This window comes from Octopus sinensis, linkage group LG21 (assembly GCF_006345805.1).
Source record: "Octopus sinensis linkage group LG21, ASM634580v1, whole genome shotgun sequence".
Lineage (NCBI taxonomy): Eukaryota > Metazoa > Mollusca > Cephalopoda > Octopoda > Octopodidae > Octopus > Octopus sinensis.
In genome coordinates this window covers 8,246,303-8,270,962 of record NC_043017.1, presented here as the reverse complement: position 1 = coordinate 8,270,962, position 24,660 = coordinate 8,246,303, and the positions used below count along the sequence as shown (strand labels likewise).

General features: G+C 37.7%; 2 protein-coding genes across 2 annotated transcripts in view; one reads left to right on the top strand and one right to left on the bottom strand.

The window, feature by feature from the left end:
- LOC115222828 (KAT8 regulatory NSL complex subunit 3) overlaps positions 1–15,125 on the bottom strand; it is a 34,651-nt gene extending 19,526 nt beyond the window's left edge. The window contains exons 1-10 of the mRNA XM_029793144.2: positions 14,796–15,125; positions 11,798–12,052; positions 10,463–10,621; positions 9,226–9,316; positions 7,161–7,244; positions 5,519–5,620; positions 4,960–5,100; positions 3,047–3,265; positions 1,734–1,805; positions 562–636 (exon numbers count right to left, since the gene is read on the bottom strand). Of these exons, the coding sequence (XP_029649004.1) occupies positions 562–636; positions 1,734–1,805; positions 3,047–3,265; positions 4,960–5,100; positions 5,519–5,620; positions 7,161–7,244; positions 9,226–9,316; positions 10,463–10,621; positions 11,798–12,052; positions 14,796–14,812 (1,215 nt within the window). The 5' untranslated portion in view covers positions 14,813–15,125. The remainder of the gene's footprint in view (positions 1–561; positions 637–1,733; positions 1,806–3,046; positions 3,266–4,959; positions 5,101–5,518; positions 5,621–7,160; positions 7,245–9,225; positions 9,317–10,462; positions 10,622–11,797; positions 12,053–14,795) is intronic.
- A 4,903-nt stretch (positions 15,126–20,028) lies between these two features.
- Positions 20,029–24,660, top strand: part of LOC115222951 (protein ABHD14B) — a 26,265-nt gene continuing 21,633 nt past the window's right edge. Inside the window, exon 1 of the mRNA XM_029793356.2 lies at positions 20,029–20,211. Coding sequence (XP_029649216.1) covers positions 20,199–20,211 — 13 coding nt within the window. The 5' untranslated portion in view covers positions 20,029–20,198. The remainder of the gene's footprint in view (positions 20,212–24,660) is intronic.

The following is a 24,660-nucleotide window of genomic DNA, read 5'->3' as shown; positions in this document are numbered from 1 at the left end:
CAAATTCCACCAAGGTCGACTTTGCCTTTCATCCTTTCGGGGTCGATAAATAAAGTACCAGTCTCGCACTGGGGTCAATGTAATCGACTTAATCACTTTGTCTGTCCTTGTTAATCCCCTCTATGTTTAGCCCCTTGTGGGCAGTAAAGAAATATATATTATATATCATCATGATCAATGTTTATGTCTACCTTTCTACATTTGAATGGGTCAAATAAGAGCATGTTGGGTCAGAGTTTCTATGCCCAGATACCCTCCCTGTTGTCAACCTTATCATTTAAACAAGAAGTAACAATCTCCAAGTTTAACAAAAAAAAACAGCCTAAACAGATTTTATGCAGAGATACAAAGATCATGCCACATGTTAAGAAGCCTTGACATGTTTTCATGGAGGACAAGAAGAAACAACAATCAGGAAGCTATCGTTTACAATGGTTTCTTGACTGTGTTTTATTGGTATGGCAAAAAAAAAAAAAAGAAAAAGATAATTGTGAAGCAGTTATAAAACAAACAGATCAAAAGAAGACGAATAAATAAATAAATAAATAAATAGATACGAACACCACGACCACCATTGATTCCTGTGAGTGGGAAACCCAAACAGATCACAGCTGATACCATCTCCACCAATGAAACCTAGGGTTGAAAATGAAAAAGGATTTATGAAAAAAGGGGACATGTTATCAATAAATTAGCTGAACTGTCAATTACAATAAATATTTTGTGGAATACATACACATAAACACACACACAAACACATATACATACTCATGTAAACATTCATCTTGTTTATGTGTATAATTACACATATTCATGTGTATAGATTTCTACATATATGTATCCATACATATCATTTAATATACACACTATAAAGATACAAGCTACCAATAGTTTCTTGTTATGGAAACTCATGTCCAATCAGGTTTCAAGTTTTATAATATGCCTTGTGTCTCCAAGCAATCGTCAAGCTCTGAGCACCTAGTCTGTTCTAGTAACCTTCTTCTCATTTTTACCTTGAGAATTAATTGAGTTAATTTGTTTTTGATAAAGTGGTACTTTCTGGAATCCTCCACATTTCATTATACAATATACATATTTTATTTCTATTGGTTACGAGAAAGAGATTGCAAGAACTGATTTGCATATGATTAGCATTTTATATCACCATCAAAAATTTAATCTGTGCAGTAAGGGTTCAATAGCTGAAAATGTAAAACAACTTTAACCTCTTAGCCATATCCAGCCAAAATAATCTCCCTCTTTTATCTTCAAACTAGCCAGATCAGGCCTCTCTCATTTGCCCTACAATATTATTCTAAAAATAAACTATCACATTACGTGCCACAAGCACAGGTGCCAGTCAGCCAGTGCCGCCTGACTGGTACTGGTGCTGGTGGCATATAATAAGCACCATTCAAGCATGGGTTGATGCCAGTGCCGCTTGACTGGCTCCTGTGCCGGTGGCATGTAAAAAGCACCTATTACACTCTCAGTGTGGTTGGCGTTAGGAAGGGCATCCAGCTGTAGAAATCTTGCCAGATCAGATTGGAGCCTGGCTTGCCAGTCCTCAGTCAACCCATCCCAACATGGAAAACGGACATTAAACGATAATAGTGACATCATTGAAATCTCAAAGCTGCACAGTAATGTATGACTAATTCAAATCAATGAGATTAAACAAAAATTACATTTGGCAGGGTTAATCCATAATCAAACGCAAGGACTATACTTACATGACATGCCACCAATGCTCCAATATTCCATCCCAGCAAGACAATGGGTCGGTTCTGAAAATGGCCTTTTAACTGCAACAGAAATGGAAATATATCATCAGGACATTTTAAGAAATAGAATTAAATACAGCATGGAAAACAGACGTTAAACAATGATGATGATACGTATAATATATATGAATAGCTTTGCGTAAACCATGGTTCGTTTTGTTCTCTTACTTTATTATCATCTTATAATCATCTCATAATAATGACTTTCATGACTCATATCAGTCAATCTAAATGTATATATTTTTTGTTACCTGTCATAAATAGCCTTTTTCTATTTGCAAGATGCATTTACGTTGATTTTTCATATTTTACCCTTACATTTCCACGTGTATTTTATATTTTCTTTTCGTAACATATTTCTACTATATATATATATATAATATATATATATATATATATATATTATATATATATATATTTTTATATATATATATTAAGGTGGCCCAAAAGTAGGTTTACAGTTATTCAACTATCTCTTTCACATTCATATATTAACAGTTTAGATCTTAATTATAAAAAATATGAAACCATTATTCTATGCAATTTAGTTAATTGTAAGATAGAAATTTAAACGTAATAAAACATTTTAAAAGAAATTTGAAGTGCCTACATGATATTTGTAACCCAACTTTTGGGTCACTCTATATATATATATATTATGAGCGTGGCTCAGTTTTAAATGGTGACATTGTTTTGAGCTGCTTCTGATGAAGTTTGCTGACAATTCCTGTCTTCCATAAATTGTCCTCTAGTTGTGTTCTTATCGTTCCTCCTCGAATGAAAGTCTATCACTTGTAAAACAAGCAAGAGTTAAGTCCCCTACCTACCATAAACGATATATTTGCGTCAGGTAGCAACAGAAATTCAAGAATAAGGCGAGATCATCATCATCATCGTCGTCGTTTAACGTCCGCTTTCCATGCTAGCATGGGTTGGACGGTTCAACTGGGGTCTGGAAAGCCAGAAGGCTGCACCAGGCCCAGTCTGATCTGGCAGTGTTTCTACAGCTGGATGCCCTTCCTAACGCCAACCACTCCATGAGTGTAGTGGGTGCTTTTTACGTGCCACCGACACAGGTGCCAGACGAGGCTGGCAAACAGCCACGATCAGACGGTGCTTTTTACGTGCCACCGGCACAGAGACCAGACGAAGCTGGCAACGGCCACGATCGGATGGTGCTTTTTACGTGCCACCGGCATGGAGGCCAGTCAGGGTGGTGCTGGCTACGGTCTAAGCAAAAACAAATAAAAAATGCAGCTTACCTCTAAAACTTTGGTGCGTACAGCTCCAATCATATGTTCAAGGCACTGGGCTATACCAACGCCACTGCCGCCGTTCACTGTGTGCATTGTTACAGGAATCACTTTGCCAAGATTGGAGAGTTGAGTAATACAGAATTTCGTGCGTTTTGAATAATTATTATTGGGATAAGTGGGTCCACTAGGAGCGACAAGAATTAATGGATTTCCAGGAAGCTTGCGCTGTCAGAACACAAAAACAAGACATAGCGTTAGTTTGTTTAGGAAACAGTATATTCTATCAATGTGTAAACTGTCCAAGATGGTTAATTGCTAATCTAATTAATTATAAACTTATCTTTAGAGATAAAATTTTTAATATTTACATTTAGGCATTTTTAGACTTAAATATTTAAAAACATTGCTACATCGTTAAAAGAAAATTAAATATCGTATATCATTTACATGATGAGAATTTAGAAACTTCAAAAGAATATGAGATAATTCATTTCAAATTTTAGAACTCAAAATAGATGTAACTATAAATACAGCAGCCTTCAACTTTTTCTATCCAAAAAGGATTTTTGATTCAATATTTACATGCTATTATTATTATTATTATTTATAGCTTTATCTACTTCGAGTTCCACAGTTTCAAAAAAAAAAAGACAAATTAATTTTAGTATATTTCTTTTATTGGTTTCAATGACAGAACTGGCCATACTGGGACACTGCCTTCAAGGGTGTTAAAAAAAACCCTTCCCTACAAGACAACTGTAAAAATATGTCAAGGAGGATATGCAGCTACAACAAACCAATGAGGGAGCTTCTTGTGGTTGTTTGGCCAACAAGAAATAGCAGCCAAATCTCTCTCAAATTATATCCTATAATCTTAACAAAAATGCACATTGGATAACGTAGTCACTGATATGTATAAAAAGAAATAAAAAACACAGATTGGTCATGGTTGGAATGTCTTGGATCCTTTACATACTTGAACTGGGAACTAAACAATCTGGTCCTACAAAATTTATCTTACATCAACAGCAATAGAAAAAGTTGTCTTGTCTTTGCCTACAGAAAAATGGTCAAAATTACCATTGGAATAAGTGTTGAGGAGTTTTCATGTACATAGGACAGCAGCTGAACCAAACTTTGCTGCTTTATTTTTACTATTTTAGGTTTAAATAGTGGAAAGAGAAAAGGAAAAGGAAAAAAAACCCAAATAAATAGATAAAGGCACAGCTGTATGGTTTAAGAAGTTTGCTTTGCAACCATGTTCTTTTAGGTTGTCCCACTTGGTGGTACCTTGGGCAAGTCTCTTCCATTATAGGCCTGAACTAGTCAAATGCCTTGTGCACAAATTTCGTAGATGGGAACTGTGTGGAAGCCAGTCCTATGTATATATATTTATATTCCCTCTCTCTCGGAGAGGCACAAGCACCTACACACACATATACACACACGGCAGTAACTTCCGCCTACCAAATTCAATCACAAAGCTTTGGTTGGCCTGGGGCTATAGCAGAAGACACTTGCCCAAAGTGCCATGCAGTGGGACTGAACCCGAAACCATGTAGCTGAGAAGCAAGCTTCCTAACCACACAGCCATGCCCATGCCTACAAAAAATGTATGTACATATGTGCAGTGCTAAGCCTGTGGCAAGTTTTCTACAGCCAGATGCCCTTCCTGATGCCAACCCCGCACCTGTTGCCAAGCGAGGTAATATATATATATATATATATATATAAGACAACTGGTGTTGGTTTGTTTACAACCTGTAACTTAACAGTTTGGCAAAAGAGACTGGTAGAATAAGTGCTATACTTGAAAAATAAGTACTAAAGTTGATTTGTTCAGCTAAACCCCTCAAGACAGTGCCCCAGCATGGCTGCAATCAAATGACTGAAACAAGTAAAAGATAAAAATGACTCACAGGTTTCTGTTGGCTGAGAGTGCTATACACAGGGTCCCATGGTCGCTTAAGGAGCAAATTTAAGGCATCCAATGAAACAGCTGATCCCTGGCGAGTGATAGCAGCTGACTGAGCAATCATACGGTCGACAAGAGTAGGAATCTAAAACAATAGGTTCAAAACACTGATAAGTATACACAAGAGGATTGAAATTGCAATCATACTGCATAAGTTGAACATTGGAAGCACATGACTGAAAAGTGTAAAAGTATAAGGTCAAAAAAGAAACAATCAAAGAAGTGTATAATGAAGATAAATACACCAAACAACCAGAAAAGTATGCAACATTTTATCAAGAAGAGGACAAGAGATTAAGAGAGACAAGAGAGTGGATAATATAAAATGCCAAATTCTAGACACCTGTTTATATATACATGCACAACATTCATATAAATGTATATACATACATGTATACTCAGATATATAAATACATGTAACCACACACACACACACACACACAGATGTGAAGGTGCATATGTATATGCATACATGTGCACATATGCACAAGAAAAAAATGTACCTTAGCTCGCAGAGTTTGCAGAACATCCAAATAAGCAGCCAACAAATGACGGGGTAAGTTCTCCAACAATACATTGTGCAACCATTGACTAAGTTTGGGGTCCTGTATAATTAAAAGAAATACATATAAAATTTTAAAACAATTTATGTAAGATTCATTTTATATATATAGTGTAAGACTCGACAGAGTGTAAATACCTTGAGAGAAAAGCTGGACCTAAGAAGCATCAGTTGTGGTGTGCAAGAAAGATGTTTGCGCTGGTATGGTCATGTGGCAAGAATGGATGAAGATAGTTGTGTGAAAAAGTGCCACACCCTAGCGGTTAAGGGAACCCGTGGAAGAGGCAGACCCAGGAAAACCTGGGACGAGGTGGTGAAGCACAACCTTCGAACTTTAGGTCTCACTGGGGAAGTGACTAGAGACCGAGACCTTTGGAAGTATGCTGTGCATGAGAAGACCCGGCAGGACAAGTGAGACCATAACCCGTGGCCTCTACATGGGATGTAGCCAGTCCACTTATGCATACCTTCCTTCTTGGGACACAAAACTCTACTTGTGAAGACCTGTTGATGCAAGTGAAAATCGAAATCGATCAACATCAATGGAAATTGCAGCTGTGATACCAGTGCCGGTGGTACGTATGAGAACCATCCGAACGTGGCCGTTGCCAGCACTGCTCCGACTGGCCTCGTGCCGGTGGCATGTGAAAAGCACCAACTGATCGTGGTCGTTTGCCAGCCTCGTCTGGCACCTGTGCCGGTGGCACGTAAAAAGCACCCACTACACTCACGCAGTGGTTGGCGTTAGGAAGGGCATCCAGCCGTAGAAACATTGCCAGATCAGACTGGGCCTGGTGCAGCCTTCTGGCTTCCCAGACCCCAGTTGAACCATCCAACCCATGCTAGCATGGAAAGCGGACGCTAAACGAAGATGATGATGATGATATATATATATGTATATATATATAAACACAAGCAGACTCTCTCTTTCTCTCAACAACAACAGCAGCAGTAATTTATATTTTATATAATGCTTCTGTTGGTGAATCTATGTTGAAACAATTGTAGCATTATGTAATAAAGTGTGTTGCTCAAGACATTTTCCACTATTCACATTTTTGCATAAACCCTTTGGATATCACAGAATTGCAGAAGTATATCCAATGATATTTTGATCTCACTGTACGACAGCATTTGTTAGCTGATACCTGCGGACAAGCTTTGTAAAGCAAACTACAAGGTTTTATACCCATATCGAATTTACATGCATACATTTGTATGTGTTTGTGTGAACACACAAACAGACGGAAGAACATCATCATCATTTTATGATCATTTTTCTATATTGGCATGGGTGGCATGGGTTGGACAGTCTGGTCAGTGGATCCAGCAGACAGAAACTCTGTGTGTGTGTGTGTGTGTGTGTGTGTCCCCACATAGGCATTTGTCCCCAACCACCACTTGAAAACTAGTGTCAGTGTGTTTCATCCCTACAGCCTAGCGGTTCAGCAAAAGAGACTGATGGAATAAGTACCAATCTTAAAAATTCAGTACTGGTGTCAAATCATTTGACTAAAAATTGAAGGTGGTGCCCCAGCATGACTGCAATCTAATTACTGGAACTTGATAAAAGATATACTCACCCATATTTCGCTAGCCAAAGCTTGTCGTATCCGTTTGGCAGATTTATCAACATGAATTCTTCGCATGACAGCTTCATTATTACTCTAGAAAGAAAAAAAGAAAAGAAAAGAAAAGTAGTATAAAACACAAAATTATTGAACATCCCCAAACTCACTCAGGAGTTGGGTTTATCACTAAGTTTCCACTTGCAATGTAATAGGATCAAAGTGTACATGACATAATGGAGTGATTTTAATATTCTACATTCACTTCTATATTACACAATATTACTGCAGGCTAAGGAAATACTTGTCAAGTACAGTGTCCTACTGCTACCATCACATGGTACCTATTCACAAGTAGCTGGATTGAGTCACTGACAACATACTTCCTTGACCAGGCCCACTTTCACAGTATTACAGGCCCCTGGACAAATTAATGCCCTGAGCACTATAGTATTTATTTATTGACAGTAAATTACAACACACATAGATCATAACTGGGTCCCTAGATCCATGAGGTCTCTGGTCAACTGACCAATGTGGCCATGCCTTAAGACAGCACTGGCCTTGACCAGAGATACAGTTTTTTTGATGTCTTTGCAGCTTTATTAACAGTGTATGCAGGCAACATATTACAAATTATGAAACCTTTTACTAGGAAATCAAAACTCCAATGATTCAGCCAACTGTCATGCTCATACCATAAATAAATGTTTTTATATACACACACATACATGACATGGTGTGTGTGTATATATATATATATATATATATATATATATATATATATATATATATATATGTGTGTGTGTGTGTGTGTGTGTGTGATGTGCAGCGACTGTATTGATATGGCCATGTAATGCGTATGATGAGGACAGCTGTGTAAAGAGGTGCCATACTAAAAGTAGAGTAGAATTTAAGAGAAAATTTATTTTGACTGAAACTTCAAGTTTCATCTGAAGCTGTCAGTTGAGGTTTGAAGTCCCAGTCAAAACAGTATGTACGCATATATGTGTGTATGCAGACATGAATAAAAGCAAAGTGAGAGAGTAAATCTGTATATGGATGCACATTACATATATGCATTTATAAAAATAGTGATGTAATCTTCATATGTAGTTTTTAAGTTACAAATCTAAACAAATACATTTCAAATCAACTGATATTTTTATATTAAAAAATACTAAGCAAAATCTAGATTATTTGAAGACATTTGTTTTTATTACAAATTTCATAACATTGCAAATATAGTTAAAAATATCTAAATATATGTCAAGCTTAGCCTACTCACACACCCCCATATGTATAATGTGTGAAAAGCACTGGTGCTGGTGCCAGGTAAAAAGCACCCAGTACACTCAGTAAAGTTGTTGGCATTAGGAAGAGCAGTCCAGCTGTAGAAACCACGACAAAGTAGACTATGGAACCTGGTGCAACTCCCAACCTTACCAACTCCTGCCAAACCATTCAGTCCATACCAGCATGGAAAAAGGATGTACGCTGATGATGTGAATATATGTAGATATGATATAAACATGTATATGGAGGCAATTAAGATATCAATATAAAACAAATTAACATTAGTTCAACAGCCATCAGCTGTCTCATCATAACATAGGTCTGGTCAAATGCAGACCTGACAAGGGCTATTTGTGAAGGCACACAAATATTTGGTCAGGGTGTTTAGCTCATGATTCTAAGGTCATGGGTTCAATCTCTAGACCAAATGGTGTGCTGTGTCCTTGAGCAAGATACTTGATTTCACATTGCTCCAATTTATCCAGCTGTAAATGGCTACAAGCCAATTGCTGTTGCAGTCCTCTGTCTCTCTCCTGCTGCTGTATTCTGGATGTTCCACAAACTCAAGGGTCAGATAGAAGAAAAGCTGTGTCTGCTTGCAATTACATCAACAACTAAAAACAATTAATGAAAATATGGTACAATGTTACCAAGCCGTTCTTGCCCACAAGTGATAGCTGGCCACACTGTACCTTGCTGTAGTTTAGGGTTACTTAACAACAACAGTTACTGTATCACCATCATTATAAAAAAGAAAAAATAGTTTTAAAAAAGGGTAACTCACTCCATCAAATGCTAGCCTGGCCAATCGGTCGACATGAAGGGCTTTCATAACTTTGTTGTAAAGTCTCTTCTGCTGCATGGTCCACCCTGTTCTGTAACAGAAGGAAGATATTTACCGAATAGAGAAGTCTGATTAATGGAAAAGGATGATGAACAAATCACATGTTCTATTCAAGATGTTCTTTATCTAAACATTATGGTCAAGACCATATTGGAGCAGCACTTGTTTATTGAGCACATATAGGTGGAGGTGTGGCTGTGTGATTCAGAAGTTTGCTTCCCAACCACATGGTTTTTGAGTTCAGTCCCACTATGTGGCACCTTTAGCAAATGTCTTCTATTATAGCCATGGGCCAACCAAAACAATTCTGAGTGGACCTTGTTGATGGAAACTAAAAGAAGGCCTATCGTGTATATATGTGAGTACAAGTATGTGTATGTTTGTCTTGGCATCATATGATAGTTGTAATGAAGCTTACTGTCATATAAGCAGTGTCATTCGTTACCAATATTTTGTGAAAAACTTGTCTGGCCATGAGGAAATATTACCATGCTTGGAAACAGGTGAGTGTTGGTCACAGAAAATCTGCTTCAATAATCTCCATCTCATCGTGCAAGCATGAAAAACAGGAGATAATGATGATGATGATAACATTAAAAACATTTTGCTGACTGTTTTCAGCAATAGAGAGAACTCTCAGAAATTTTCCAGCTTTTTACCTGCTGGTTGTTCCTACTGTGGCTTCTGCTACACCGAATTGAAGGAGACAGCTGTAACAACACTTTGAACACCTCCTACTAAGCACCAATGCTTGCTGGGCCGACTTGTTTGTAGAATTCAGTCACAACACGAAGACAATTTGGATTTTTGTGTTAAACTGGGCAAAAATACTGTAGAAACTTATGAAATGGTCCAGACTTATAGATTAACTTGTATGAACAGAGCATCTGTTTTCTGCTGGCACAAGAGGCCAAGCAAGGCAAGTCTACCAGCACAGTTCCCATCACAATATATTGGTCAGACAACTGTCCAATGTGCCATGCAATGGGATCAAATCCAGAACCACCTGGTTGCATAGCTAACTTCTTAACTACACATGACAGGATGGTCATGGTTGGAAAGCCTATGACCATAGGTCTGTCCTATCAAGTTTAAACCAGAGCTAAGCAATGTCTGCATTTCCTAATAATAATCATGTTAGAAATACAAATAGGAAAAAAGAAAACTGGTAGCTTACTTGCTTATGTGTTCTTCAGAATCTTCCCCACCTTTATCTGGGTAAGCAAGGTTGACATGTCTTTCACATTCATTCATCAAGTTTCGGGCCTTGGCCAGGTCACCAATGTGTGAAGATTTAACGGTTGTGGTTTCAACATCGAGTACTTGGTCTTCATCACTGCATAGAGAGAGAGAACAAGAGAAAGATATCTACAGGCTATGCGCAGAAGGATTACAGTAGAGAAGTGCATAAACAAGACATTAAGGTAACCATCATCAGAGAAGTGTGGGAAACAAGAGGTGATCTAATAACATGCAGAGACCTAACAACATGTACATATAAAAACAATACACATAGATCTAACAACATGGAGAGGTGTACAAACAACATATGAAAATAATTTTAAATTTCTGAACAATTTTATTGTCCAGTTCTGAATTGCTTTAATTGGTTCAATCCTTGTCACTATTATAAAACCTGTTGAGGCAAATTTTCTACAACCAGATGATCCTCCAGTTGTCAACCTTCACCTGTTTTCAAGCAAAGAGATAATATCTTTCCTCGTCCTTCAAACAATGAACAGCTCAATGGCTGGGAATGTTTACATGGAAGAGTGCAGACAAATGACATCATTTTTGTATGATCAGTAACTTTTTTTTTACAATAATAATAATAATAATAATTCTTTCCAGTTTAAGCACAGCCAGTAATATTGAGGAGAAGAGGGTTAGTTGATGCCATCAAACCGGTATGTGATTGGCACTTTATTTTATCATCTACCAAAGGATAAAAGGTGAAGTTGACCTTGGTAGGACTTAACCCTTTCGTGTTTAAACTGGTCATATCCAACCCAAATATTCCATTTGTTTTATATTCAAACTGGCCAGATCTGGCCTCTCACACCTACCCTACACTATCATTCTAAAAATAAACAATCACATTATTGAAATTTCCAAGCTGCAAGATAATGCATGGTTAATTCAAAACAACATGAATAAAAAAGCATCAGATTTGACAGAAAAATCTGAATGCCAAAGGGTTAAACTTAGAATGTAAAGAGTCTGTGCCGGTGGCATGTAAAATGCACCAATCCGATCGAGGCCGTTGCCAGCCTCGCCTGGCACCTGTGGCACGTAAAAAGCACCCACTACACTCACGGAATGGTTGGCGTTAGGAAGGGCATCCAGCTGTAGAAACACTGCCAGATCAGACTGGAGCCTGGTGCAGCCTTCTGGTTTCCCAGATCCCCGGTCGAACCGTCCAACCCATGCTAGCATTGAGAACGGACGTTAAACGATGATAATGATGATTATCCATTAAATGAAAGTAAACAAAATGTCAAAAGAAACCTACACTGAATTTTGATCTATGTCTCCATTTCGAGGGAATTTGTGCATGAATAACATGCGCAATGGCTTGGCATTGCTTGCATCGGGATGTGCACTCCATGGCTTTGCGTAACAGTGGTCTAAAGAAACAATGTCTAAATCCTGCTCATGTCCAGCTAAGTGGTACTGGTAAGCTGTGGACAGTTTGTGACGGTGACTTTGGTATTCTTCGATAAAACGTTCGCTGTTGAGAGTAGAAGTGGTTAATCGATTCCTTGATCTGAAAGAGAAGAAAGGGAAAATAAGACAACAAGTTAGGTTTAATCAGAGAATATAAAACAACAGGAGATTAAAGAAAATAAAGAGACTGAAAACACACATGATGTTGCTTCAGGTATGATCAGAGACTTGAAGAGTCACTTTACACATCAAACCTTCTAATACCAACCTGCCCAATACCACCCCTGCTTCAACAATATATGATTCCCATTTTAAAATTATCTAAATTAAAAACTACCACCAAAATTCCAATTATGTTCTAAAAACTAGCTTAACTCTTTAGCATTTAAACCAGTCATATCTGGCCAAATATGTTGCCTGTTTTGTGTTCAAACTGACCAGATCCAACTTCTCACACCTACCCTTTAACATCAGTTTAAAAATAAACAATCCCAACATTGAAATCTCAAGGCTACGAGATAATGCAGAATAACTTCAAAACAGTGTGAATTAATAGGCAATACATTTGACAAAGAAATCTGAATGCTAAAGGGTTAAAAATGGACAACTACTTTACTAAATTCTTCATTATTTTTTAAATGATTGGAAAATTATGTTGAAATTTTATAGCATCGTTAGTAATTTCTCATTTATACATATAGATTCTTTGAATTTAAAAAAAAAACACTTGTATCTTGTCCTGAGATTGAAATTAAGATAGAAACTTTAAATGAAACCGATGCATTGATACCTAAAAAGAAAATGGAATGAGGGAGGGAGAGGGCATAGTTTAGAAGTGTGGATCAACATGTTTAGCCTTTTACTGGTTTCAATCATGAGACTGCGGCCATGCTGGAGCACCACTTTGAAGAGATTTTAGGAGAATGAATCGACCTCGGTACCTTTTTTTTAAAGCCTGCTTCTTAGTCTATTGATCTGTCTAGTCGAACCACTAAATTACGGGGACGTAAACAAACCAACACAGATTGTCAAGAGGTGGTGGAGGACAAACACAAACGCACGCACATATATTCTATTTATACGACCAGCTTTGGTTGGCTCGAGGCTGAACCCAGAACCATGTGATTGGGAAGCAAAAATCTTACCACACAACCAGTCTGCACCTTGTAAACTATTTTCAAATATAAGTCGTAATTGTTGATTTTGTTGTGTCTAGCGAGAGTCATTATGCCAATATTAATAAAATTTGTTTCAACACACGAATTCACATAAAGAATCTTGCAAACCAGGTACAAAAACGAAGTTATTGTTGATGTTCTGCCTAAAGTCAACTATGACAGATCAGCAGACCTATGACTAGTGATGTTCCAGTCGAGACAAACTGGTTTGTTTCTTGTATTTACGAAGACAGTCTCGAACATATCTCATTCTGAAGACAATAGGAGAGATTTGGTCGTTATTTCTAAAAGGGTAAATGAAGGTTCCCTCATGGCCCATTTGTTTTCGGATAGTGCTGATAACCTTAATCTCAAATACTTTAGCACGTATCTTGATGCTCGTTTATCATACACACATGTATTTATAATTAACCCTATACATACACACACACAATACACTGATAGACAGATATGTGTGTTTTACCCAATATAATAAAGTGATTAGCCGATACTAAAGGTTTTAATTTCTCCCAATTATACTTAAAAATCACTAACCAGCATAATATGTAACGTTATTAGGCGATGTTTCTCGACGGAAACCTGTGCTACGACAAGCGAAACATCGCCATGGTTTCGTTTACAAACGGAAGACAAAAGTACTCAATACTAAAGCAGAGTGCATATAATATTAGAAACTGAAGATTCTTAAAATATTTAAGTTTCTTTATTCGTTCGAAGTTGGGTGTTTTCACTCCGTCGCAGCTCATCCTTAAATATATATACACGAACCTACATAAGTGTACTCCTTAATATATCCACGCGCGTGTATGTATGTGTATATATATATATATATATATATATTGTACTCTGTTTCTTCGTTGTTAAAAAAAGTCCGTTTCCTTGTTTGATTTTATGTTTTCGTTTCTCGTTGTGTTCTACGTTTATTTGTAGTGTCCTGTACTCATATATATATATATATATATATATGCATGTATATTAGGTATGTACATATATGTATGTATGTATGTATGTATGTATGCATGCATATGTTTTATTTATTAAATTGTTATATATATATATATAAATACACACATTTATCAAAACACAAAGCCTAAAATTAGGTGGGTAAGATGAATTTCAAAATTTTGTTTACGTAGAAAAAGGAAAAAGAACGAATGTATATATGATATGATAGGCAATTACGAAATTCCTGTTGACTGAGAATAAAACGGAAATATGACATCATTAGAACAATTTCACAACATATTAAAATACCAATTCTAATTAGGAGTATTTTAAAAGGCATTAATAGCTCCAACAGAGTCGGACCCCAACAGGAGAATAATACATAAATACATCAAAGCTAATATTTTCACGTGTTTAGACACACAAATACACAGACATCGCCAAAGTAGATACCCTCATTTTTGAAAGATTTGTTTGTAGGTTCAAATTAATGTAATTTGATCCCTTGAAATACTTAGACTAGTGTTTGGTAGACATACCTTGCGCATAAACACAACTTTTCAAAGCACAAAGTTGTTATCCGCACAAATAAAACGGGTTAATGCGGGGTGTTTATTTTACTTTTGGGATGTCTGTGTGTATATATGTGATTTATATATGTGGTATAGAATATCTGTAGTTGATATAATGTTCACGGTATGGAGGGAAAACAGAACATACCTGCTTAATAAAGACATAATGCCAAAAAAATAAAGGCTTCAACAAAGAGGTGATGTCGCCATGTCTTCTTGCAGCAACTAAAAATACGGAAGCCCAAACGGATCACATTAAATGAAGCATCGTAATTATCAGATTTATCCAAATGATTGAGCGATAAAAATGACTGGAATACAGTCAAAATTGAGTGAAAAGGTATTTGAAGTGGATTGGAATGGAATTTTGTTTTTCTTTTAATGATTTAATACGTAAACAAAAGTGTTATTAAACACCCAAATAGCACTTTAACTAAATATGTTCCGTGTAAGAATAGATGATCAAGGGAGGTAATCCTTGTATTGTATATTAACAGCGCCCTCAGGTGAGTCAATTGTCATTTATATTTTATCTTGCATCAATCATTGGACTGCGGCCCGGCAGGGATGCCACGGCTTTCTGAGGGTTTTTGTCGAACGAATCAAACTCAATACTTAGTATTTTTAATTCTGACAATTCTTCTCTGGGGACATAAACAATCCAGCACCGTTTGTCAAGTAGTTGTCGGGGGCCAAACAAAGACACAGATGTATAGGCATTCTTATACAATTGTACCCCTTTCTATTGTGTTTCCTCATAACTTTTGGAAAAGTGGATATTTTTTATTGAAATTTTCTACAAATACCTTTCAGATGGCGTAGATTACGATTATATCAGAATTTAATTCTTACATACTGTCACATATAACAATTTGTTTTCAAAATTTCAAGTTCTATTTTCTAGATATTATATGTGATGTGTCAGCATGTATGTGTACATGACCACCATTTGCTTTCTTAATGAAATTCAGATATAATCGTAATTTACACTATTTGAAAGGAAGAAAATTTCATTTAAAATATTCATTTTTCTGAAAGTTATAAGGAAACAAAGCTGACTGGGGTACACTTGTGTAGATACTCTTTATATATATATTTATATATATATTCCCAACCACATGGATCTGGGTTCAGTCCCACTGCGTGACATCTTGGGCATGTGTCTTCTACTATAGCCTTAGGCCAACGAAAGCCTTGTGAGTGGATTGATAGATGGAAATTGAAAGAGATCATCGTATGTGTGTGTATATATATATATGTGTGTGTGTCTGTGTTTGGCCCCCTGCCATCACTTGACAACCAATGCTGGTGTGTTTATGACTCTCTCCCCATAACTTAGCGGTTCGTCAAAAGAGACTGATAGAATGAGTCCAAGCTTACAAAAAATAAGTCCTGGGATCGATTTCTTCCACTAAAGGTGTTGCTACATCATGGCCACAGTCAAACGAGTGAAACAAAAGAATAAAAGAATATATATATATATATATATATACATACACATATATATGAGAGACAAATTAAAAATAATGGTCATTACATATATTCTTTACTAGAGTGAATTTGGCTTACAGCTGTTTCCAGTGGCCATTATAGATAGGTTTGGTCTATTGATCAATTAAGGTAAATTGAATGACCTAAGAAAATTAATGCTACTGTTGTCAGAAATAACAACCCAAGCTGTGCCCCCTTGAAGCACATCTGCTTTCAGTAGGAAGTTTCAGTAGCATCCTTGGACGGTTCCTGTGACACATCAGTTTTCTTTGGGGTTTTTTTCAGTTCCTCCGTCTTTACATTCTGAGATCAAGTTCTGCTGAGGTTGACTTTGCCTTTCATCCTTTCGGGATCAGTAAAAATAAGTACAAGATGGGCACTGGGGTTGATGTAATCAATTTATCCCCTCTTCTGAAACTCCTGGCCTTGTGCCAAAATTTTGATGCTGTTATTATTGTTGTTATTATTATTATTATTTTATTATTATCATCATCATAATTGTAATCTTTATGTAAGGAAATAAAGTTGCGGTGCATGAAATATCCCCTTTCCATGTTTTGTTTTTCATATTAAATTGCAATATGATCATATAATCAGAATTGACATCATTTTCATTAGAAAATATCCATTTTTCAAAAAGTTATGAGGAAACAAAGTTATGCCTGTTTTTCTATTCTATGATGTTGCTGTAACTATGCCTGTTCTGTAGTTATGCCAGTTTTTTATTTTTTTTATTATAAAAAAAAACTGTCACTCTCTTGGTTACAATGGATTCCAGTTGATCCGATGAATGGTACAGCCAGCTTGTGAAACTAACGTGCATGTGGTTGAGCACTCCACAGAAACGTGTACCCTTAATGTAGTTCTCAGGGAGATTCAGCATGACACAGAATGTGACAAGATTGGTCCATTTGAAATACAGGGACTACTCATTTTTGCCAGCTGAGTGGACTGGAGCAACATGAAAGAAAATGTCTTGCTCAAGGACACAACGCATCGCTGAGAATTGAACTCACAACCATGCGATCGTGAGCCGAATACCCTAACCACTAAGCCATATCCCTTCACATTTTTTTGTTATAAGATGTTGCTAGCCCCCTCTCAATCCATTTCCATTTTGTGTGTGTGAGAGAGAGATGAATAGACTCCAGTATTTAAATGGTATCTATCAACCCAAAAGGATTAAATCTGAAATTGATTTTGGTAGGATTTGAACTCAACATGTAGAGAGCTGGAACAAGTTCGCCAAACAGTTATGTCCGACACATTTCTGACTCTGCCATGTGCCTTGTTGTTAGCATGGTATCCTTGATGCTATTCTTGGCTTCCATATCTCCCGCATGGTTCAATGCATCTGACCATGTCAAAGAATGTTGTCCTTGAATGTTCATTTCAAATTAAGACAGAATGGTTGCGGCTGGAACACAATTTATTACAGATACAATCAGTCCTTTCTGTCACGCTAGTGTCTGTCTGTCTATCTATCTATCCTATATTGTGGAGGCGCAATGGCCCAGTGGTTAGGGCTGCGGACTCGCGGTCATAGGATCGCTGTTTCGATTCCCAGACCGGGCGTTGTGAGTGTTTATTGAGCGAAAACACCTAAAGCTCCACGAGGCTCCGGCAGGGGATGGTGGTGATCCCTGCTGTACTCTTTCACCACAACTTTCTCTCACTCTTACTTCCTGTTTCTGTTGTACCTGTATTTCAAAGGGCCGGCCTTGTCACTCTCTGTGTCACGCTGAATATCCCCGAGAACTACGTTAAGGGTACACGTGTCTGTGGAGTGCTCAGCCACTTACACGTTAATTTCACGAGCAGGCTGTTCCGTTGATTCGGATCAACCGGAACCCTCATCGTCGTAACCGATGGAGTGCTTCCAATATCCTATATATATATATATATTATATATATATATATATATATATATTATATATATATATATATATAATATATATATATATATTATATATATATATATGATCATCATTGTTTAACGTTCATCTTCCATGCATGCAGGGGAAGGATGGATGACAGGAGCTAGCCAGGTAGATGACTACCCCAGGCTACTGTGCCTGTTTTGGCAGGGTTTTTACAACTGGATGTCCTTTCAAATGACAACTGTTTTACAGTGTGGACTGGATGCTTTTTACATAGCACCAGCACTGGCAGGGTCACCAAGCAACTTGTATTTATATAATATATATATATATATATATATATATATATATATATATATATACTTTACTCAACAAAAGCTGTCTGACGAATGGGAACATGAAACTCTGAATAACAGTTTTTGTGATGTCTTTGCAACTTTATTAACAAAGCATATTACTCTACATTCAGTATTTGAGAGCTCTTTTTCCCACCTTTTCCCACCTTAGCCTGGAATATATTCCTGAGCGCCATACTAATACAATTGTTTGTTTGTACTCCACCTGCCTTCGTCTTTTGTTTATTTTCATAAAGCTTCCTGTTATATATAAATACATATATATATATATATATATTACTCTGGCATGAATATGTGTGTGTGTTATGTATATATATATATCTGGTGCAGCCTTCGGGCTCCCCAGACCCCAGTTGAACCGTCCAACCCATGCTAGCATGGAAAACGGACGCTAAATGATGATGATGATGATGATGATGATATATATATATAACACAAAGTAAGTTAGGGGTTATGGGTGCAACCCACTAAGGGTTTTATCTTATGCTTGCTTCAGTCATTGGACTGTAGCCATGTTGGGCCACCGCCTCAAACGGTTTAGATGAACAGATTGACCCCTGTACTTACTGTTTTTTTAAAATCTGACGTTCTCTTATCAACCTCTTTTGGTGAACCACTAAGTTACGCAAATGAAAACAAACCAACACTGGTTGTCAAGCAGTGAGTGGGGGAGAGAGATTTAGAAGCACAAACATAAAAACACATACAGACATAAAAACGATAAACGTCACCCTTTTGAAGCCTAGCTAGGCTCATGGGCCCGGTTTCTGTGGTGTATGTGTTCCCTCAACTGGACGGGACGCCAGTCTATCACAGCGTTACTCAAGAAACAGGGAGAGAGAGTGAGAGTACAACAAGGGTCGCCACCACCCCCTGCTGGAGTCTCATGGAACTTTTAGGTGTTTTCACTCAATAAACACACACAACGTCCGGTCTGGGAATCGAAACTGCGATCCTCCGACCGCGTGTCCGCTGCCTTAACCACTGGGCCATTGCGCCTCCACACAGACAGACATGTACGAGTTAAATGCTGTGTAAGGAATTGTGATTTAAAATGGACAGTCGACTCCATAATGTAAACAGGATACTGGGAATAACGGTGATGATGTATTTGTAAGGCATATTATTCAGTGAAATGTAAGCAGAATTTACTTTAATTAAACAAGCGTAAGAAATGGAAAGAAAGAAGCTTTGGTGGGTAAGGAATAGATAGAAAGCAGGGTCCAGGAGGTGGGGAAGGAGAAGTAGAGAGAACTACAGTTTTTATAATTAATACTAGTCTTTTTTTTTTTCTTGGTTTATGTCTCACTACATTAGATTACTTTGCCCCACCACTGTGTCTGTCCCGTTCGTAGCCATTGGTCGGGTGAGGGGTAATTTCAAAGTATGGTGGTTGCTGGAGCAAAGGAATTCATTTGGCTTTGAATACTGCAGGGATTTAGGAGGGACAGGGAGGTGAGAGAGAGGGTAGGCAGACAGAGACAGGCAGACAGATACACACACGCAAAGAAAGAGAGAGAGAGAGAGAGAGAGAGAGAGGCGGAGAGAGATGAAGAATGAGAAGGGGCAGGAGAGAGGGAGGTGAGAGAGAGAAACAGAGAGGGGAGTGAGAGAGGAAGATAGACATAGAGAGAGAGAGAGAGAGAAAGAAAGAGAAGGGCGGGCCAGTCGATAGACTGACGGGATAGAACGGGTGGGGAAAAGGTAGCGGGGGTAATAAAATAAGACATTTAACCTTGAGTGTTATGAATAGGCTTTCAGTTAGTAAGTTATGAAAAGCCAAATTTTGTAGTTACGACATTGTGTCACTAGACAGTCGGAGAAATGGTTTACATCAGTGAGTATTTTCCTTTTAATTCTACAGTTTTTCCGATAGATTCTTGTATTTCTTTACGATTGTTATTGGCGGGGGTAACATTGTAAATTAGTCTCTGCATTTTGTTACTATATTTCCGTTGAAATTATATTTTTGGATTTAATTAAATTTTAAAATAATAAATTTAATAAAATAACTTATCATTCTTAATTAATTTGTCACACAAATTAACATGAAATTTTTGACAGAAGGTTTTCTGTTTAGTTCGTTTTAAAACTGAAAGTCTGTATTGTAGAATCAGAGGCGGTTTCAGACACGTTATTAAATAAATTTTATCTAAACGTATCACAAGGGAGATGACTCCGCTTTTTGTCTTACAAGAGTTATTTCCCTCGATATTTGCAAGTTCTGTGGGGTTTCTTGTAGTCAGTGACAGATTATAAAATATCTAAGCTGTTAGTCTTGAACATTGATTTATATTTCAGAGTAGAATTTGACTATCCAGGCAAATATTAAACAAAAGTTTTTTTTTTATCTGGAATGTATGTTGAATCTTTTTTTAGATATCACTTGAGAATATTGACAGCTAATTTCTCTGAATTCCTCCAATATTTGGTAATAAAACTTGACAGTGTTTATTTACATTGACCTTAAAATTTCCAAACAATGCTAACGAGTTTACTACACAGCAAAATCTGTGGTCAGGAGTGGCTGTGTGGTAAGTAGCTTGCTTACCTACAACATGGTTCCGGGTTCAGTCCCACTGCGTGGAATCTTGGGCAAGTGTCTTCTGCTATAGCCCCGGGCCGACCAATGCCTTATGAGTGGATTTGGTAGACGGAAACTGAAAGAAGCCTGTCGTATATATGTATATATGTATGTGTGTGTATATGTTTGTGTGTCTGTGTTTGTCCCCCTAGCATTGCTTGACAACCGATGCTGGTGTGTTTATGTCCCCGTCACTTAGCAGTTCGGCAAAAGAGACCAATAGAATAAGTACTGGGCTTACAAAGAATAAGTCCCGGGGTCGATTTGCTCGACTAAAGGCGATGCTCCAGCATGGCCGCAGTCAAATGACTGAAACAAGTAAAAGAGTAAAAAAGAGTATATCATCAAAATCCCAAAGCTACAAGATAATGCATGATTAATTCAAAGCTTCTGAATTCATTTAGTTGTAAGTAGGTACTACAGGGCAATACATTTCATTGCTTAACCCTGACCAATCGTATCTGACCCAAATATTCTACCTGTTTTATGTTCAAGCTGGTTAGATCTGGCCTCTCACACCTACTCTACAATGTCATTCTAAAAATAAATAATCTCAACACCAAAATCTCAAAGCTACAAGATAATGCATGATTAGTTGAAAACAATGTGAATAGACAAACATTATATTTGTGACAGAATGAGCTGAATGCTAAAGGGTTAAGGGAAGAGTCAAGGATATGAGTCAAGGTTTACCCTGATGTAATCTCCAGGGATACAGGCATCCAGCAACAGGACCTCCGTAATGCCATGATGGACCGTGAAGTCTGGCGTAGCATGGTAAATTCCATTGTCTCGACCACGGTCGAACAATGATGAATGATGATGATGTTTAATAAGGGATTTAGGGATATGTGTTTTAATATAGATTTAAACAATTTCTGTTTATGAAATTTGCTTACAAAAGCATTGGTTAGCCCAAAGCTTTAGTAGAAAACACTAGCCCAAGGTGTCGCACTGTGGAACTGAACCCAAGGTTACAAAGTGGGCTTTGATGGGAGATTTAGGGGTATACATTTCACAAAAGATTTAAGGATATGTATTTAAACTGGGCATATGTAGCCGAAATATTCTACTTGTTTTATCATCATCATCATCATCGTTTAGCGTCCGCTTTCCATGCTAGCATGGGTTGGACGGTTCAGCTGGGGTCTGGGAAGCCAGAAGGCTGCGCCAGGCCCAGTCTGATCTGGCAGTGTTTCTACAGCTGGATGCCCTTCCTAATGCCAACCACTCCGTGAGTGTAGTGGGTGCTTTTTACATGCCAGCTGCACAGGTGCCAGACGAGGCAGGCAAACGGCCATGATCGGATGGTGCTTTTTATGTGCCACCAGCACAGGGCCAGACGGGGCTGGCAATGGCCACAATCGAAACAAACCCTATCTGACCTCTTACACCTACCTTACAATGTCACTCTATGATCAAACAAACACATCATCGAAATCTATGAGATAATGCATTGCCTTTGACAGATTTATCTGAGTGTTAAAGGGTTAAGAATAGATTTAAGCTGCTCTTTTCCTTTCGTTGAATAAGTTACATTGTTGTTCCCATGCTGATTTGTTATGGTATTGTCTCAGAAGAAGAAGGAACTAAAAACATATGGCACCCACATTTAAGACTTAAGCTGAAAAGAAATTTCTGAAGATATTCCACATAAGTTCAGTGAGATCCCTCCATTGCTTGAATTGTTTACATTGAATTAACGAGTTGCAAAAAATTGGTTTGACAGATGGATGTTAATTTTCTTTAAAAGGCGCACACACACCACACACATACACATATACATACCTGTATGTATGCATATATATATATGTGTGTGTGTGTGTGTGTATATATACACACACATATAAATATACATATATAAATACACACATATATACACATATGTATACATATATACATACACATATGAATATATATATATATTCACGTATAAATATACTGTATACACACACACACTGGCACGTATGAAGTAGTAAAAACAGAAATAATGCCAGCCCCAAAATTGCTCATTGGGGAAGTAATATAGAGAAAAAAAACCTATTGTTTAAGGCTGCTCCTTTCAGTCGTTACCACAAAAAACTGAAAAATGTTGGCCTAAATTGCAAAAAAAGGAAATAAAAAATATATTCATGTTTATGTTAAGAAATAGAAGAGAAAAAAGGGATTGCTTTCTTTAAGTAACTGACATTGTATCACATAATGATTATTAGATTTGTTGTTGTTATTGTTGTTGCCGTTTAGCCCTTGGTCAATCTTTATCAAGCAAAGCCACATTCAAAAGAATTTTGTCTATTTAGGACTCGTATTTTAGACATACTCCAAGAATCAATTGTCCAAGACCAAACTGACTGGACATATGGAGGAGAAGAGAGCAAGAAGCTATCAAGATGATTGTGGACTGACATACATACATATATATATAAAGTGGACGTTAAATGATGATGATGATGATCACCATCATCATCATCTTCAACATCTTCATCATGCGTGTGTCTTTTATGCTTTACTTGTTTCAGTCATTGAACTGTGGCAATGCTAAGGCACAACCTTGAAGGTTTTAGTTGAACAAATTAAACCCAGTACATTTTCTATTAGTCTGTTGTTTTTTTTACCAAAAATGGGAATATAAACAAACCAATACCAGTTGTCAGATGGTTGTAAGAGATAAACACTAACACACATACACACACACACATACACACAAGTGTCATTTTTCAGTTTCCATCTACCAAATCCATTCACCAGGATTTGGTCAACCTGAGGCTACAGTAGAAGACACTTGCTCAAGGTACCTTGCAGTGGGACTGAACCTAGAACCATGAGTTCTCTTCCTCTGCATCCTCTCTACCCCTTGCCCTCCTCCCCACCCCTTGTTGTTCTTCTTCTTTTCCTCCTCCTCCTCCTTCTTCCTCCTCTTCTTCCAGCACAGCTGAATGAAGGGCATTCAATTGAGCAACCAAACCCTTCAAACCACAGGGACAGAGACATGTGGGTTGTATTATTTTTGCCTCGTCTTTATTTTCTTTCTGTTGCAATTTATAATTTATAGCATAGTTGTTCGCAGGTATTCAACTCCCCAAATGGAATTTACAGTGACAAAGAAATATCTCTGCTTTTGTCACTTAACAGGTCATGCAAGAAAGACTGTCTTTTTGTTGGTGGGTGGGCATGATTCTGCATTGCATTTAAATGAAAGGAGACATTGTGTGATAGCTGTAGTAAAAACTGTGAGTTTGCATCGAGGCTGAAAAGTAATCTTTGCCAGCTCATTAATAAGCAAGAGTCATAATGTGTGTGTGTGTGTCTGTGAATATATGCATATGTGTGTCTACCTGTGCCAGTGAATCGCTAACAGCTCCATCCGAGCGGGATTCCTGCCAGAGCAGCTGTCTGGCTTCCGTGCCGGTTGCTCGTAAAAAGCACCATTTCAGCGTGATCGTTACCAGCGTTGCCTTACTGGCACTTGTGCCGGTGGCACGTGAACAAAACATTTGAGCGGGGTCGTTGCCAGTGCCGCTGGACTGACTCCTGTGCAGGTGACACGTAAAAAACACCATTTCGAGCATGACCATTGCCAGTACCGCCAGACTGGCCCTCGTGCAGGTGGCACGTAAAAGCATACACTACACTCTCAGAGTGGTTGGCGTTAGGAAGGGCATCCAGCTGTAGAAACTCTGCCAGATCAGACTGGAGCCTGGT